Source organism: Staurois parvus, unplaced genomic scaffold, assembly GCF_062004578.1.
Source record: "Staurois parvus isolate SC_StPar_1 unplaced genomic scaffold, SC_StPar_1.0 ptg000221l, whole genome shotgun sequence".
Lineage (NCBI taxonomy): Eukaryota > Metazoa > Chordata > Amphibia > Anura > Ranidae > Staurois > Staurois parvus.
Genome location: NW_028318017.1, coordinates 685673 through 703371, shown reverse-complemented (window position 1 = coordinate 703371; position 17699 = coordinate 685673). Strand labels below are relative to the sequence as shown.

Genomic DNA, 17699 nt, shown 5'->3' with positions numbered 1-17699 from the left:
TCCTGCTGATTCTGTCATGAACTGCAGGTACCGAGGTTTTGAGTATGGTATCCGGCAGGCATGAAGGGTGGAATCCGTAATTGGCCCAAAATTGTGACTGATTCGTAGCGGAATGGACGGAATTATTGTATGCAAATTCTGCTAATGGGAGTAGAGATGTCCAGTCATCCTGGGAAAAGGCGGAGAAACATCGTAGATATTGTTCCAACGTTTGGTTAATTTGTTCAGTTTGGCCATTTCTTTGAGGGTGGTAGGCCGATGATAGGCAGAGTTCAACTTTCAGGGTTTCACATAAGGCTCTCCAGAACCTGGAGGTAAATTGAACCCCTCGGTCTGACACGATATTGCTGGGCAGTTCGTGTAGCCTAACGATTTCCTTAATAAAAATATGTGTCGTCTCAGGCGCCAACGGAGTTCCTATCATTGGCAGAAAATGGGCCATTTTGGATAGCCGATCTATCACTACTAGGATGGTAGCAAACCCCTCAGAGGGCGGCAAGTGTACAATCAAGTCCATTGTGATAATTTCCCAGGGACGATTAGGAATGGATAGGGGTCTCAGCAACCCCCATGCCTTGGCTTTGTCTCCCTTGCTACGTAAACATACTGTGCAGGATTTTACTTAAGTTCTGCAGTCCGGACTTAAGTTGGGCCACCAAAATGATCGCTGGATCAGGTCCATTGTTTTTCGGGCTCCAAAGTGACCAGCCAGTTGATGGTCATGGAATTTCTTGAAAACTTGGGATCTTACCTCCTGGGGTACAAAGATCTTATCCTGGTGCCACAGAAAGCCATCCTGCCTTCTTAATGAGTTCTGCTCAGGTTCGGCGCACCATGCAGATGCCTGTTCAATCAAAAGCTAAAGACTGGGCTGGATCAACAAAAAATTTTGGGCCGACAGGATGGTATCAGGAGGCAAAGTTTAAACTGAATCCAGAAACATACGTGATAGAGCATCTGCCTTCCCGTTCTTGGTTCCTGGGCAGTAGGTGATGTGAAAATTGAACCTGGAGAAATATAGGGCCCATCTAGCTTGCTGTGGTCTTAGGCGCTTGGCAGATCTTAAATATTCTAGATAATTATGATTTGTGAAGATCATGATTGGGTGACTAGCTCCTTCCAAAAGGTACCTCTATTCTTTGAATGCCATTTTGATTGCCAAACATTCCCTGTTGCCTACGTCGTAGTGCCTTTCAGCTTGGCTTAGTTTCTTAGAGCAAAAAGCTACCGGATGGAGCAGAGCTTTTGGGCCTTGGCTCCTGTAGCCACCTCCGATGCGTCCTGCTCCAGGATGAAGGGAAGTGTTGGCTCTGAGTGTTGTAATACAGGAGCAGAAGTGAACTACTTTTTTAACTGCTCAAAGGCTGTCTGTGCTTTCTGGCTCCTGAGAAAACATGCATGCTGGCGAGTGAGTTGGGTAATGGGGGCTATAATGGTTGATGAACTTCCGATAAACGTTGGCAAAGCCCAAAAATCTTTGGACCGCTTTTTTGTCACTAGGTACAAGCCAATCCAATATGGCGTAGATTTTCTGAGGATCCATAGAGATTCCTTCAGTAGAGATTATGAGCCCAAGGACCTGGATGGACTGCTTCTCGAATTCGCACTTTCCCACCTTAGCATACACACCATGCATCCTCAGGGTAATCAGTACCCTTTTAACATGGTCTCAGTGGAGTTCCAATGAGTTGGAGAAAATCAGGATATCGTCCAGGTAGACAATCAAGAAGAGATTGAAGTATTTCCTGAAGATATCATTCACAAAGTGTTGGAATGTTGCAGGGGCGTTGCACAATCCAAAAGGCATCACTAGGTACTCGAAGTGCCCAAAGCGTGTTCTGAAAGTGGTCTTCCACCCATCGCCCTCCCTAATCTGAACTAAATTGTAGGCTCCTCATAAATCTAGCTTGGTGAACACTCGGGCTGTCCGAAACCTCTGAAATGACTCAGGAACAAGAGGGAGTGGGTACCAATTTTTAATGGTGATCTTGTTGAGTTCCCTATAATTGGTACAGGGACGGAGAGACTGATCCTTTTTTTCAATGAAAAAAATATCTGCCCTGGCAAGAGGGGGAAAAGAAATGGATGAATCCTTTGGCAAGGTTCTCGTCAATATATTGCTGGAGAGCTTCTAGTTCTATTTCGGATAGTGGGAAGATTCGCCCAAATGGTATTAATGCCCCTGGAAGCAGCTCAATAGGGCAATCATATGATTGAAGAGATGGTAAAGTGTCAGCTTTCTTTTTATCAAATACATCAAGGAAATGGTGGTAGGCAGGGGGAACGGATTGACTGGCATCTGATGTAGGCTGAACTGAGAGGCACACAGGGAAATTGGTGGGTGCGGGAGTGCCGCAGTGCTGAAGGCAGTAATTTGATGGGGAGGTGACTTCTTTCTTGAGCCAGTTGATTTGTGGATTGTGAGCTTGCAACCAAGGTATTCCTAGGATGGCTGGAAACATGGGAGAACTCAGGACGTCAAAGCAGATGAATTCCTGATGGACAGAGTCAGTTGTGGCTAGGATGGGAATGGTGTGCTGTGATTTATATCCATAGATCAGAGGAATATATTTAATCATAAAGGATACAATATTAGTTGCAGAGAGATGAAAATACTTCTGATTGGACACACTGTAAGCTACATCTGCATGTAAAACTATATTTGTAGCCTCTGTAGAATCCCAGAGAAACACAGAAAACAGTTATATGGCGCCTGTTCAGAATGTCTCTCCTGTAGCCGTCGATGCAATTGGGTAGAGAGTTGAATTAGGTTCTCCAAGGAGGAGGGAGCTTCCACCCTAGCTAATTCATCCTTGAGGGACTCAGACAGACCTAGATGGAACTGGTATTTTAGGGCTGCGTCATTCCACCCGGTTTGCGGACCATTTGCGGAATTCAACAATGTAGTCCTCCACATGCCGTCGGCCTTGTTGTAGAGCATGAAGGGCAGATTCAGCAGTAGAGGTACTCTGGGGGTCATCATAAAGAGCTGCCATGGCTTCAAAGAATATGATCACTGAGTTTAGCGCTGGTTCTTTTTGTTCCAGTAAGCTATGTGCCCATGATTGAGGTTCGTCAGATAGGAGAGAAATGATGAACCCCACTTTAACTGTCTCAAGTGAGAAGGTCCTGGGTTGCAGTGCGAAATACAACTCACAAGCATTCTTGAAGGCTCGGAATTTACGTTGGTCCCCAGGAAGCATTCCGGAATGGTAACCCTGGGTAGCACCACAGCGGGTGTAACAGTGGAAGGCAAATTGGCTGGTTCCACTGTAGAGATAGGACTAGGCAGTGGATTCTGGTCTGCAGAAGTCGCAGCGGTAGTGAGCGAATGAAGACGTCCCTCCAGCTGAAAATATCCCTCCTGCAGATCCTTGAAAACTTGCGTAAGTGCCATCATCTGTTGGCACAGGGCCTCTAATGCGGAAGCACCTCTCTCGGCCTCAGACATAATGGCTGGTTGATACTGTCACGTGTCTGGTGAGAGACGCCAATGAAGAGAGGGCTTCCCTTGCAGCTAAGTTCCAGACTCCCCTGAGAGTGGGACAGCAAGGAGTCAGGACCAAAGTGGCACAGGTCACCTGTAGGAGTGCTTGTTGGTGGTCCACCCAGGAGCACAGCTGATGCACTGAGATGAGGTCTGCAGACAGGTGGCACCTGTGCGAGGTATGAAAGCCCTTCTGGGAAACAAGATTACTGGATAGCCGGTTTCAAAGCCAAAGTCCGGTACCAAGTGGAGATCAGAACAGACGTAGTCAGATGGGATAGCCGAGATCATACATAGAGGAGCAAGAGAGAATATCTGTTAGCAAAGCCGAGGTCATACACAAAGGAGCAAGAGAGAATATCTGTTAGCCAGCCGAGGTCAGGTCAGGGTTTAAGCAGAGAAGACAGGTCCAGGAGCAAGCCGAGTCGGTAACAGGAAATCACAGTAGCACAGGAACAGAAAATCACAGTTCACAGTAGAACAGGAACAAGGTACTGGGGAGCCAGAGATCAACCAGCACCTGAGAGTAGTGCAGGGCTTCCTTATAAAGGCCGTTTTCCACCAAATTTGAGCCGATGTGAACTTCTGAGGCCATGCAAGGTACTGGCAGGGGTTCCAGGTCTCCTAACACCTCTGCCGAGGACAGAGCCCTGACATCTGTCCCCTCTACCCTCTGGCACCCGCTGAACTGCGCCCACAGATGGGCAAGCAGAGCCGAAGAAGCATAGTAGGTACAGGGGAGGTTCACACACACGGGGTGGCAGAGGCTGGCACCTGAAAGGAGAGCCCTGTGGCTTGCCCTCAGCAGGCAGAATAAAAACAATACTTGCCCGGCACCTGGAACTACATGTCCTGGGCGTCGGGCGATGTAAAGTGACCATCCCTGCATGATGAGCCGACATCGACCTCACAGAACTGCCTCAGAGCAAACTAGTCATAGGAAGGATCAGATTTATCATTCCTTGTCTGCAGATCTAAAACTCATCAAAACCAGTTCAGAGACCAAACAAACCCAACAGAGAAATAGGTCCCCCGGACTTTTAAATTGTAGTAAACACTAAACAGTCCAAACAAAATGTCTTCCCATGAGGGGAGTAGTTCTTCAATGTCCAGCAACCCTCCTATTCCCCCCTCACATCCACATCCTATTATTGTGTGACCAATACCATCCAAATCATTCTTACTTTCATTTCCCAAAGTTATCCGTCTACAAGGAGACCTGTATAGATCACATGATGGCACCAATGAGGATGGAGGAGGACCAGAGTCACATGACTGAGAAGATACTAAACCTCACCCTGGAGATCATCTACCTGCTGACCGGAGAGGTGAGAAGGATTCTGGGAGGTCACATGACATCACTCTTATCTCTATTAATAAATCACAGACCTGACCGGAGAGGTGAGGAGGATTCTGGGAGGTCACATGACATCACTCTTATCTCTATTAATAAAACACAGACCTGACCGGAGAGGTGAGGAGGATTCTGGGAGGTCACATGACATCACTCTTATCTCTATTAATAAAACACAGACCTGACTGGAGAGGTGAGGAGGATTCTGGGAGGTCACATAACATCACTCTTATCTCTGTTAATAAAACACAGACCTGACCAGAGAGGTGAGGAGGATTCTGGGATTCTAACATGATATTCCTATTGGTTCCCCAATACAGAGATTTCCTCTTCTGAAGTCAGGTGATCATATGACCATCACAGTGCCTCCATGTGACTCCCTAAACCCTGAGAGACACAACATGCAGAAGATTCTAGAAGTCACCAAGAAGATGATGGAGCTGCTGACAGGAGAGGTGAGCGGTGCCGGGAATTCTGGGACATTCTCCAATCACTGATAGTATCATTAGGATCTGTACATTATCTGCATTGTTACCATTGATGTCATTTTTATTCTATATTCAGAGTGGAAACCTGAGAGATTCTAAAGTTGAGGGTAAAGAAGAGATAAAAGAGGAGGAGGATGAGGATGGGGGGATGGAGGAGTTACAGCTTCTAAGAGAACACAAAGATCTGTACCAGGACACCATGGTGGAGTCATCTAGCTACAGGAACCCAGCAGAGAGATGTCCCCGTCCTCTGTATTCCCAGGATTCCACACAGGAAGGTCACACCATCCCTCACCATCATCAGGTAGATGAGGAACAATCACTGATAGTATCATTAGGATCTGTACATTATCTGCATTGTTACCATTGATGGGATTTGTATTATGCATTCAGAGTGGAATCCTCGGGGATGATAATATTGATGTTAAAGAAGAGTATAAAGAGGAGGATGAGGAGTATGGAGTGATGGAGGAGTTTTCAGAAGGACACAAGGATATGATGGAGCCACCTAATACCAGGAACCCACCAGAGAGATGTTGCCGTCCTGTGTATTCCCGGGATTCCACACAGGAAGGTCACACCATCCCTCACCATTACAAGGTTGGTGGGATGAAGCATCTAGAACATGGACTTGTGGAGATAATATTTGGATTTTTCATGTTAGCTTATATTTATATATTATGTGAAATTTCTAATTTTCATAATTTAGGGTGAAGATCTGATAGATATAAAAGTTGAGGTTAAAGCAGAAGAAGAAGAGGCGTATGTGAGGGATGATCAGCAGTCTATGGAGGAGGATGGAATAACGGGGACATTTATAGAGGAGGACACTCCTACAGAGATCAGCACAGGTGGGTCATGAACACTAAATACACTATATACTCTATGTTGTACATTACATACTCCTGACCCCTGCACTATATACTCTATGTTGTACATTCCATAGTCCTTACTTTTGCTCCCCCCCTCCCCCCACTGCTTTATATACACATAATATGGATTGTCTTTTGTTCCCCCCATTTCCTACCAGCTGGACATTTTATATCGGATGATGTGTTTGGAGCACAGACTTTTACATGGTGATAATATTGTGATAACATCCTCCAACTTTGGACCCTTAAACAGAAAGTGATAATGAGGGAGGAGTCAATACCCCAATGATGGTGGTCTTCAGGATCAGTCCAGTCTTCATCTTGGTTGTTCTCCCCCCATCCTCACTCTCTGACCTCTGGTGGGGCTCAGCCCCGCTGTTCTTCATGACTAAATCATGGACTAAATAAGGAAGTGCAGTACTTCTTGTGTTGGGAAGATGGCGATGAGTGATAGAGGGGGTGGGGACCCTCGTCCTATAATCCCCTCATCACTGTCCCTCCTATAAAAGACAGTTCTGGTTGTTTCCTCACTCTCTGACTAAGGTCCATGAATAAAGAAATGACCTGGTAGGAGATCAGAGGAGCCATTTCCTAGTTCCCTTGAGGGTGGAATTGTAAGCTCCTCAGAGACCAAGCTGCTTGATGTGGGCGGAGTCCTGGTTTGGGGGAACCAATCAGCTCCTCTCTAGTAATCCTCTTTGTCTTTGTATTTTAGTCCATGGCCAGGAGATGAGGAAAACCTCTGAGGATTGTCTCACTTTGTCTCCAGACTGGAAAGTAGAAGATGAGGACATCACACAGTATAGTCCAGGAGAAAACCCGGCTCCCTCCAATGTCCATCCGGCACCACACAGTGTAGATGGACCATCGGTTTCCTTGTATCCTGAGGAACCTCAGACTGTGCGGGACAAGGCTGGTCTTCCAACAGGGAAGAGCTTCTCTTGTACTGAGTGCGGGAAGAGTTTCCATTTTAAATCCCATCTTAATGTGCATAAAATAACTCACACAGGAGAGAAGCCATATTCCTGTCTTGAGTGCGGGAAATGCTTTTCACGGAAGTCCGATCTTTACAAACATCAGAGATATCACACTGGGGAAAAGCCATATTCCTGTCCTGAGTGTGGGAAATGTTTTTCAGCAAAGTCCAATCTGTACAAACATCAGAGATCTCACACCGGAGAGAAGCCATATTCCTGTCCTGAGTGCGGGAAATGTTTTTCAGTGAAATCCAATCTTTACAAACATCAGAGATCTCACACGGGGGATAAGCCGTATTCCTGTCTTGAGTGTGGGAAATGTTTTTCAGTGAAGTCACATCTTTCCAGTCATCAGAGATCTCACACGGGGGAGAAGCCGTATTCCTGTCCTGAGTGCGGGAAATGTTTTTCTCAGAAGTCCAATCTTAACAGACATCAGAGATCTCACAAGGGAGAGATCAGTATTCCTGTCTTGAGTGCGGGAAATGTTTTTCAGTGAATTCCAATATTTGCATTCATCAGAGATCTCACACAGGAAGAAGCCACTTTCCTGTCCTGAGTGAGTGAATTGTTCCTCACTGAAGTCCTGTCTTCCTGTACATCAGGGGTCCCACACAACCCTGGAGGTGTATTAGTGCCTTGAGTGCAGGAAATGTCTTCTAGATGAATGTTGCTGGACATCCCAGCTCTCATGTGGGGAAGAAGCACACCCTGATATACACCTCAGATATACTCCATGGCTGACCTTCATCATGGGAGAAACAGTTGATAAGGAGATCAGAGGTCCCCAAAGACATGGATGAAGTGTGGGACCGGGTCGGCCATTGATATCAGGAGAAGAAGTTTTCAATGTATTTTCCATCAATGGAAGACATTCCAGCAGCTCAGATGTGATCCTAATAACATTGGTTCCCCCATTCACACAGGAGGAATGGACATGAACTCTCACTGAGGGAATTGCTATACAAACATTCTATGAATAGACCCCCAAATGTCAGTTGACGTTTCTATAAAGACGGGAAGTATGGAGCAGAGAAATGAAGAGACCTCCCAGCAATGTTATTACCAGGCTGCAGCTAGGGGGAGCTCTAATGTCACCCCAGCAGAGTGATCCCATCTAGCCCACATTAACCCTCTCACTGCTGTCACAGTCGCCCGATCGCCACCCTCAACATGCGTCAATCGCATGACCGTGACCAACAATAATACGTCATGCCCGCTGCATCAGATCCCAGACCTTCTCACCAAACTCATGACCAAAGGACCGGCTGATCTAAGACCTCGATGTGACACGCATATCAACGCCACACTCAGCTGCGCCCTGGACAGCGATTTTCCAGCTAATGGACTACAATCGGTGCCTGCAGCCTGAATGCGCTTGTTACTGGGTAGGGTTAATTACGCAACTAACCCTCTACTGCCACCACCACTTTTGTACAGACAATGGGAAACTCCCATAATGATTGAAAAGTCGCCTGTCCAATACGGTCACCGCAGGCCGATTGGGCAGAGGATTAAACAAACACAGTAGCATCTCTTCAAAGGCAGGAATTCATGAATTGCAAGTAAGCGCTTAGAAACAGTTTAACACTTTCAGAAAGAGAGATTTATTGCTAAAACAGTCAAACAGGTGCAATAAAATATTTACAAAAAGATGTAACTAAGATATATATATGTATATAAAGACCCACAACACAGCAAAGAGATAATAGGAAGGAAGTTAAAGGGTTAAGTTACTTGCCAATACGCCTTGGTTTGTAAGCAGATCCACGTTGCAGAGCGAAAGGGTCTCCCTAGGTGGTATATTGATGTTAAAAATGGGAGATGTGCTTAGCTTAACTTTTAGGCTTGCCAGCCTGTCTTTTTTAAAGTCCCACTGCAGGGGGGGTGACTCTGAATACTGGCCAATACCCTGTTTTGGGCGGGATCGTCGGAGGAGCTCTGCATTAAAACTGACAGCTTCATAATCCATGATATGAAACATAGGTGACAGCTGACCTGAGGAATGTTCATTTAACTTCTGTCACCTGGCTGGTAGGGTTTATGAGGTTCCAACTTCTTTCAAGTCCAGGGAAAAAACTATCTTATCTTGATTAGGAGGTGTGATATTTTACACAGGCCTTGGTACAGAGTGTCTGCTGTCTCTATGGGGGGGGCTTTGTAGAGCTGGGCCCCCTGCTGCTCCAGCCTGCCAGCAACTTTTAACACTTACACATCTGTCCCTGTGCCTCTCAGGAAGGGAGGGGGTAGGGAATAAAGGATTGAGGAATACTTCTAATAAAAAAGGGGAACTCCACGTCCAACTCTGATGAGCAAGTTTGCTACAACTGCCAGAGCTGTTTCTGCACAAATGTTAAAATGCTAATTTTAGACCTGAAGATTAGTTTGTTACTTTGTTATAATAATGGAACACGTTGTGTATTGTATTGTACACCAGTTAATAATGACTCCACCTCCACATTCCAGACAAGGGATCTTCCTGTCCAATCAGATTTCTTCCTTTACTAGTTTCTGATTTTTTTGCTTCAATCTTGTTAAATGTAAAATTATAATAAAACATTAATTGAACAAAAACTATTGTGTGTGTCGGTGCAATGACGGCAAACTTCAATATAGAACATTGCTCCTCGGTGACACCTCACACCCTTCAATAACGGCGCAGAGTGCGGGGGTCAGCAGTATATCATATACAGCCCACCATACAGAGTGCAGAGGGGGGCTGTAGTGTGCCCCCCCTCCTGATCCATACCAGGTCACATGTCCACAACATGGGGGTCACCTTACCAGGGGGGATTAAAACAACCAGAAAATGTTTGGGTTTATATGGCAAGGAGAGTGATGAATGTTCCCAATTTCTGTCTGTCAGAGATGCTGCCGATCATTTAACTACATGTTTGATGGCCATTCCCACCCCAACTTTGGTTTTGTTGGACATTTTCAGGGTAACGACTAATGATACTGATGTAAGAATGGATGATGGACCATCTATGTCATTGTATGAGGACTGTCAGAACTGTCCAGGTCCATATAAAGGCTGGAATATATGACTGGTATGAAAACGTTGAATGTTCCCCCAGGAGATGTGTTACAATATGACATGTGATTCTGAAGAGATTCCCCGGTGTTGGGATCTCAGATTTCCATATGGCCCACATCACACAACCCGATCTCCTCAGGACAGGATTTTCTGTACGTCTAATAGAACATGTAGTTCAGTACATAACCCAATGAGCTGTCATCATGTTCTATCACAGCCCAGCCACAGTCAGCAGGTCACACTACCTTTAGGATGGTTGTTTTCTTGTGGAAATCCCACATATTCATATATTCCAGGAATATTACTGGAGGGCCTTGTACTTGGAGCCGTCTGAGTATGATATTGCCTGAGCATCCTAAAGCTATGGAGAAGGATCTAAGATCAAGAAGGAGGACCGAGATTGTATCAGAAGATTGTATATCAGACATTGCACTGCTTTCCAAAGCTGAATACACTAGTTTAGTTGGATCTATTGTAGGAGGACCAGCATTACCATTATATAACACAAGGACATAGTTACATAGTTAGTCTGGCTGAAAAAAGACAAACGTCCATCCAGTTCAACCATTAACAAAAAAAAAAAGGTATAATCCTACACCCACAGTTGATCCAGAGGAAGGCAAAAATTCCTTCCTGATCCCCCGAGAGGCAATCGGATCAACTTTCCCTATAAATGTTAGTAGAACCGTTAATGCTTTAGCATGTAGTCTGGCAAAAAGTCTGAATCATACTTCTATGGCTTTGCAGGAACTGTTGCTCTACCTCCAAGGAACCCGTAAAGCTGTTCTTCAGAATCCAGTGACTATAGATTGACACAGTGCACCACCCGCTCCTCCTCAGTACACTCCACTCCATTGGCCTCCATGACTCTGCTCTATCCTAGTTCTCCTCTTACCTTTCTCAGCGCACTTTCAGTGTCACATACAACAGCTCCTCCTCTGCTTCCTCTTTCCGTTGGGGTACCCCAAGGCTCTGAACTTGAGCCCCTCCTTTTCTCTCTCTATAACTCCTTCCTGGGCCAACTGATAACCTCCCATGGCTTCCAATACCACCTCTATGCAGATGACACTCAGATCTATCTCTCCACTCCCCAGCTCACCCCCTCAGTCTCCTCACATATCACAAATCTACTGAGCGACATATCAGTATGGATGTCACATCACTACCTTACACTCAATCTTTCCAAAACCGAGCTATAATATTACCTCCCCCTGATCCCCCACTCATGACTTTACCATTAAGATCAACAGCACTACCACTGGTCCTTCCCCACATGCCAGGGTGCTAGGTGTAATCCTAGACTCTGATCACTCCTTTGGGCCCCACATCCAATAACTGGCTAAATCCTGCCGCCTCAACCACCAGAACATTTCCAAAATCCGCCCCTTCCTGACCAATGACACCACAAAACAACTTATCTACGCCTTGGTTATATCCCACCTCCATTACTGCAACTCCCTCCTCACTGGTCTACCGTTACACAGGCTATCCCCCTTCAGTCTATTATGAATGCTGCTGCTAGACTCATACACCTTACCAACCGATCAGCGACTGCTGCTAGACTCATACACCTTACCAACCGATCAGCAACTGCTGCTAGACTCATACACCTCACCAACCGATCAGTGACTGCTGCTAGACTCATACACCTTACCAACCGATCAGCAACTGCCACTAGACTCATACACCTTACCGACCGATCAGCGACTGCCGCTATACTCATACACCTTACCAACCGATCAGCGACTGCCGCTAGACTCATACACCTTACCGACCGATCAGTGACTGCTGCTAGACTCATACACCTTAACAACCGATCATTAACTTCTGCTAGACTCATACACCTTACCAATAGATCAGTGACTGCTGCTAGACCCATACACCTTACCGACCGATCAGTGACTGCCGCTAGACTCATACACCTTACCGACCGATCAGTGACTGCCGCTAGACTCATACACCTTACCGACCGATCAGCGACTGCTGCTAGACTCATACACCTTACCAACCGATCAGCAACTGCTGCTAGACTCATACACCTCACCAACCGATCAGAGACTGCTGCTGGACTCATACACCTTACCAACCGATCAGCAACTGCCACTAGACTCATACACCTTACCGACCGATCAGCGACTGCCGCTAGACTCATACACCTTACCAACCGATCAGTGACTGCTGCTAGACTCATACACCTTACCAACCGATCAGCGACTGCTGCTAGACTCCTACACCTTAACAACCGATCATTGACTTCTGCTAGACTCATACACCTTACCAACAGATCAGTGACTGCTGCTAGACCCATACACCTTACCGACCGATCAGTGACTTCTGCTAGACTCATACACCTTACCGACCGTTCAGTGACTGCCGCTAGACTCATACACCTTAACAACCGATCAGCGACTGCCGCTAGACTCATACACCTTAACAAACGATCATTGACTTCTGCTAGACTCATACACCTTACCAACAGATCAGTGACTGCTGCTAGACCCATACACCTTACCGACCGATCAGTGACTTCTGCTAGACTCATACACCTTACTGACCGATCAGTGACTGCCGCTAGACTCATACACCTTACCGACCAATCAGTGATTGCCGCTAGACTCATACACATTACCGACCGATCAGCTACTGCCGCTAGACTCATACATCTTAACAACCGATCAGCGAATGCTGCTAGACTCATACACCTTACCAACCGATCAGCGACTGCTGCAAGACTCATACACCTTACCGACCGATCAGCGACTGCTGCCAGACTCATACACCTTACCGACCGATCAGTGACTGTCATGGAAATTTTGTATTTACAGGTTGAACTTTAAATGTGTCATATATAAGTGTTATCCATATGTCTCTCGTGTGGCTTAATTAAAGCTCTGAAGGCTGCAATTAGGCCATGCACATGTACAATGTATGTATTACAGTACTCAGCTCGGTAATGGATGAGATGGCAGATCTGCGCTTATAGACCGGCGTGTATACCACCATGACATTCGATGCGAATGCCGCCGGCGGTGGGCCGCGGGCCTGTATCCACATATCAGCAGCATAGTACCACATGGAATTCATAACGCAAGGCGCCAAGCGGTGTGAACTCCGTGTGTAGGCTCATGTATATCTTACAACCCATTACCGACCTGAAACTGTATCTGGATGGATGTGTTTTAATAAAGATCGTATCGGGCCCATCCAGGTACAGACTGATGTTTAGCTTGGGGGATGCTTCTCCAGAGAATTTACAGACCACTAGGAGCTAGGACAGGAAATATGCTCTCCATAGAGAGTTCATGGTGGGAGGGGAGGAAGTCTGCTGACCTCAGAGGGCTCATGGGGGAGGACCAGTGATAGATAATAAGAAAAGGCTATGCTCCAATCGGAATGTACATCCTGTGTATAGGCACTCCCCATTGCATTGTTCTGTGGGAGGGGATTGACCTTATTCATGTGGGGGGCGTGTGTGTGTTTGTAATAAAACCAGAGGGGAGAATGAAAACTTTCTCTATGTGAATTCCAACAGCAACCTGAGAGTATCGTGTGATCATTTCCAGGTATAGGGAGCTCCATTCCCCACATCTGAACAGAGCTAACCCATTTGGATGGGCAGGAATTGTGTAGTTTAGCTGCAGTCGTGGTAAGCGAGATTCGCACAGCTTTATGGGGGATTTCTGCGCATCCAACTGCAAGTACTCACGGTAAGGAGAAATTCGTTAAAACGAATTTCCAAGACAGTGACTTCTGCTAGACTCATACACCTTACCGACCGATCAGTGACTTCTGCTAGACTCATACACCTTACCGACCGATCAGTGACTGCTGCTAGACTCATACACCTTACCAACCGATCAGTGACTTCTGCTAGACTCATACACCTTACCGACCGATCAGTGACTGCTGCTAGACTCATACACCTTACCAACCGATTGGTGACTTCTGCTAGACTCATACACCTTACCAACCGATTGGTGAATTCTGCTAGACTCATACACCTTACCAAACGATCGGCGACTGCCGCTAGACTCATACAGCTTACCAACCAATCAGCGACTGCTGCTAGACTCATACACCTTACCAACCAATCAGCGGCTGCCGCTAGACTCATACACCTTACCGACCGATCAGTGACTGCTGCTAGACTCATACACCTTACCAACCGATCAGTGACTGCTGCAAGACCAATACACCTTACCGACCGATCATTGACTTCTGCTAGACTCATACACCTTACCGACCGATCAGTGACTGCCGCTAGACTCATACACCTTACCAACCGATCAGCGACTGCTGCTAGACTCATACACCTTACCGACCGATCAGCGAATGCCGCTAGACTCATACACCTTACCGACCGATCAGCAACTGCTGCAAGACTCATACACCTTACCGACCGATCAGCGACTGTTGCCAGTCTCATACACCTTACCGACCGATCAGCGACTGCTGCTAGACTCATACACCTTACCGACCGATCAGCGACTGCCGCTAAACTCATACACCTTACCGACCGATCAGCGACTGCTGCTAGACTCATACACCTTACCGACCGATCAGCGACTGCTGCTAGACTCATACACCTTACTGACCGATCAGCGACTGCTGCTAGACTCATACACCTTACCGACCGATCAGCGACTGCCGCTAAACTCATACACCTTACCGACCGATCAGCGACTGCCGCTAAACTCATACACCTTACCGACCGATCAGCGACTGCTGCTAGAATCATACACCTTACCGACCGATAAGCGACTGCATCCAGACTCATACACCTTACCGACCGATCAGCGACTGCTGCCAGGCTCCTACACCTTACGGACCGATCAGTGACTGCTGCTAGACTCATACACCTTACCGACCGATCGACGACTGCTGCTAGACTTATAAACCTTACCGACCGATCGGCGACTGCCGCTAGACTTATACACCTTACCGACCGATCAGTGACTGCTGCTAGACTCATACACTTTAATGACCGATCAGCGACTGCTGCTAGACTCATACACCTTACCAACCGATCAGGGACTGCTGCTAGACTCATACACCTTACCGACCGATCAGTGACTGCCGCTAGACTCATACACCTTACCAACCGATCAGTGACTGCTGCTAGACTCATACACCTTACTGACCGATCGGCGACTGCTGCTAGACTCATGCACCTTACCAACCGATAAGCGACTGCATCCAGACTCATACACCTTACCGACCGATCAGTGACTGCCGCTAGACTCATACACCTTACCGACCGCTCAGTGACTGCTGCTAGACTCATACACCTTACCGGCCGATCAGCGACTGCTGCTAGACTCATACACCTTACCGACCGATCAGCGACTGCTGCTAGACTCATACACCTTACCGACCGATAAGCGACTGCATCCAGACTCATACACCTTACCGACCGATCAGCGACTGCTGCCAGGCTCCTACACCTTACGGACCGATCAGTGACTGCTGCTAGACTCATACACCTTACCAACCGATCGGCGACTGCCGCTAGACTCATACACCTTACCGACCGATCAGTGACTGCTGCTAGACTCATACACTTTACTGACCGATCGGTGACTTCTGCTAGACTCATACACCTTACCAACAGATCAGTGACTGCCGCTAGACTCATACACCTTACTGACCGATCAGTGACTGCTGCTAGACTCATACACCTTATCAACCGATCAGTGACTGCTGCTAGACTCATACACCTTACCGACCGATCAGCGACTGCTGCTAGACTCATACACCTTACCAACCGATCAGTGACTGCTGCTAGACTCATACACCTTACCGACCGATCAGTGACTGCTGCTAGACTCATACACCTTACCAACCGATCAGTGACTGCTGCTAGACTCATACACCTTACTGACCGATCGGCGACTGCTGCTAGACTCATGCACCTTACCAAACGATCAGCGACTGCTGCTAGACTCATACACCTTACCAAACGATCAGCGACTGCTGCTAGACTCATACACCTTACCAACCGATCAGCGACTGCTGCTATACTCATACACCTTACCAACCGATCAGTAACTGATATCCCTCTCTGCCAATCCCTTCATTGGCTTCCACTAACCCAACATATCAAATTCAAAATGCTAACCACAGCTTACAAAGCCATCCACAACCCTGCCCCTAGCTACATTGCCAACCTCATCCACAGATACCGCCCAAATCGCCAGCTCCGCTCCTCCCAAGACATCTTGCTCTCTTGGTCTCTCATCACCTCCTCCCGTGCTCACCTCCAGGACTTCTCCAGAGCCTCCCCCATCCTCTGGAACTCCCTACCACAGTATGTCCGGTCAGCCCCCACCCTGTCTGCTGTTAGGCAATCTTTGAAAACTCACTTCTTCAGGGAAGCCTACCCCACCCCCACCTAAGAACTGTACTTGAATCACCTCCACCAGATCATCCTCCCCAGCAATCACCTTTTGTATCCCCTCCCCCTTCCTTCAGATTGTAAGCTCCACGAGCCGGGCCCTCCTATTCCTTCTGTACTGAAATGTATTGTAATTGTACCGCCCCCTTATATTGTACAGTGCTGTGCAAACTGTTGGTGCCATAAATCCTGTATAATAATAATAATAATAACCCCAGCTGGGAGTAAAGGGTGGAAATGGCTGGTGACCCCCAGATTTGGGCAATGACGTCATCACTATAAATGGATAAAACCCGCGCTATGTGTAACAACTCCAAACCTACAAAAACCTTCTAGCGGACTGCTGCTGTAACAAAGGGAAGGATTCCCTGTCATCTAGAAGAGCATTATGTGTCACAGCGCTGTCCTATTGTGTGTGCACAGAAATCACAAATACACTACAAATATGTGGAGACATTCAGAGATAAAGAGCTTGGGGCTCCAAATCCTATTCTCTGCACATCCACTGCTTCCACTTTACACCCACTTCATTGGTCTTATGGGGTTTATCAATAAATGAAGGAAACTGAACCGTGTGCAAATCCATCCACAACATAAAGTGCTTTGTGCTCAAGATGCTGCTCCCTGCAGATCCACTGCTTCCACTTTATACCCACTTCATTCATCTCATCAGATTTGCTCCTATAGGAAATCATCTCAAATCCTGTGCAAATCCATGGAGACAGACAATATTGTGTGCTCAGTATAGTGTTCTCTGCAAGTCCACCGCTTCCACTTTGCATCTACTTCAATCACTCTCCACCCTTTACTCTGGGCTGGGGGGCTTTGTATCCATATACCAGATGTTCTACAGGACTAAATCTGCAATCAATGTTACTGCAAAATCAAAGGGGCCAAAACCCCTCCCCCGAGGAGTCATATATTTCTGTCCCCCTTGGTGGGAGTGGAGGTGACCCCTCTATAAGGATCTACAGTCCATACACACCCAGCACAAGGCCGGGGTCACACTACCAGACGCTTCTCGGGGCTGCAGTTCCTCTGAGCTCCACAAGGTGGGGATCTCACTTCTACCCAGACAGGAAGTCTCTAT

General features: G+C 47.0%; 2 protein-coding genes across 2 annotated transcripts in view; one reads left to right on the top strand and one right to left on the bottom strand.

Moving 5' to 3' along the window:
• The window catches only part of LOC149460716 (uncharacterized), a 242625-nt gene that overhangs the window by 111786 nt on the left and 113140 nt on the right, over nt 1-17699 (bottom strand). The window lies entirely within an intron of this gene.
• LOC149460721 (uncharacterized) overlaps nt 1-17699 on the top strand; it is a 113511-nt gene that overhangs the window by 70677 nt on the left and 25135 nt on the right. The window contains exons 7-8 of the mRNA XM_089679195.1: nt 6922-7673; nt 10512-10689. Of these exons, the coding sequence (XP_089535321.1) occupies nt 6922-7673; nt 10512-10689 (930 nt within the window). The remainder of the gene's footprint in view (nt 1-6921; nt 7674-10511; nt 10690-17699) is intronic.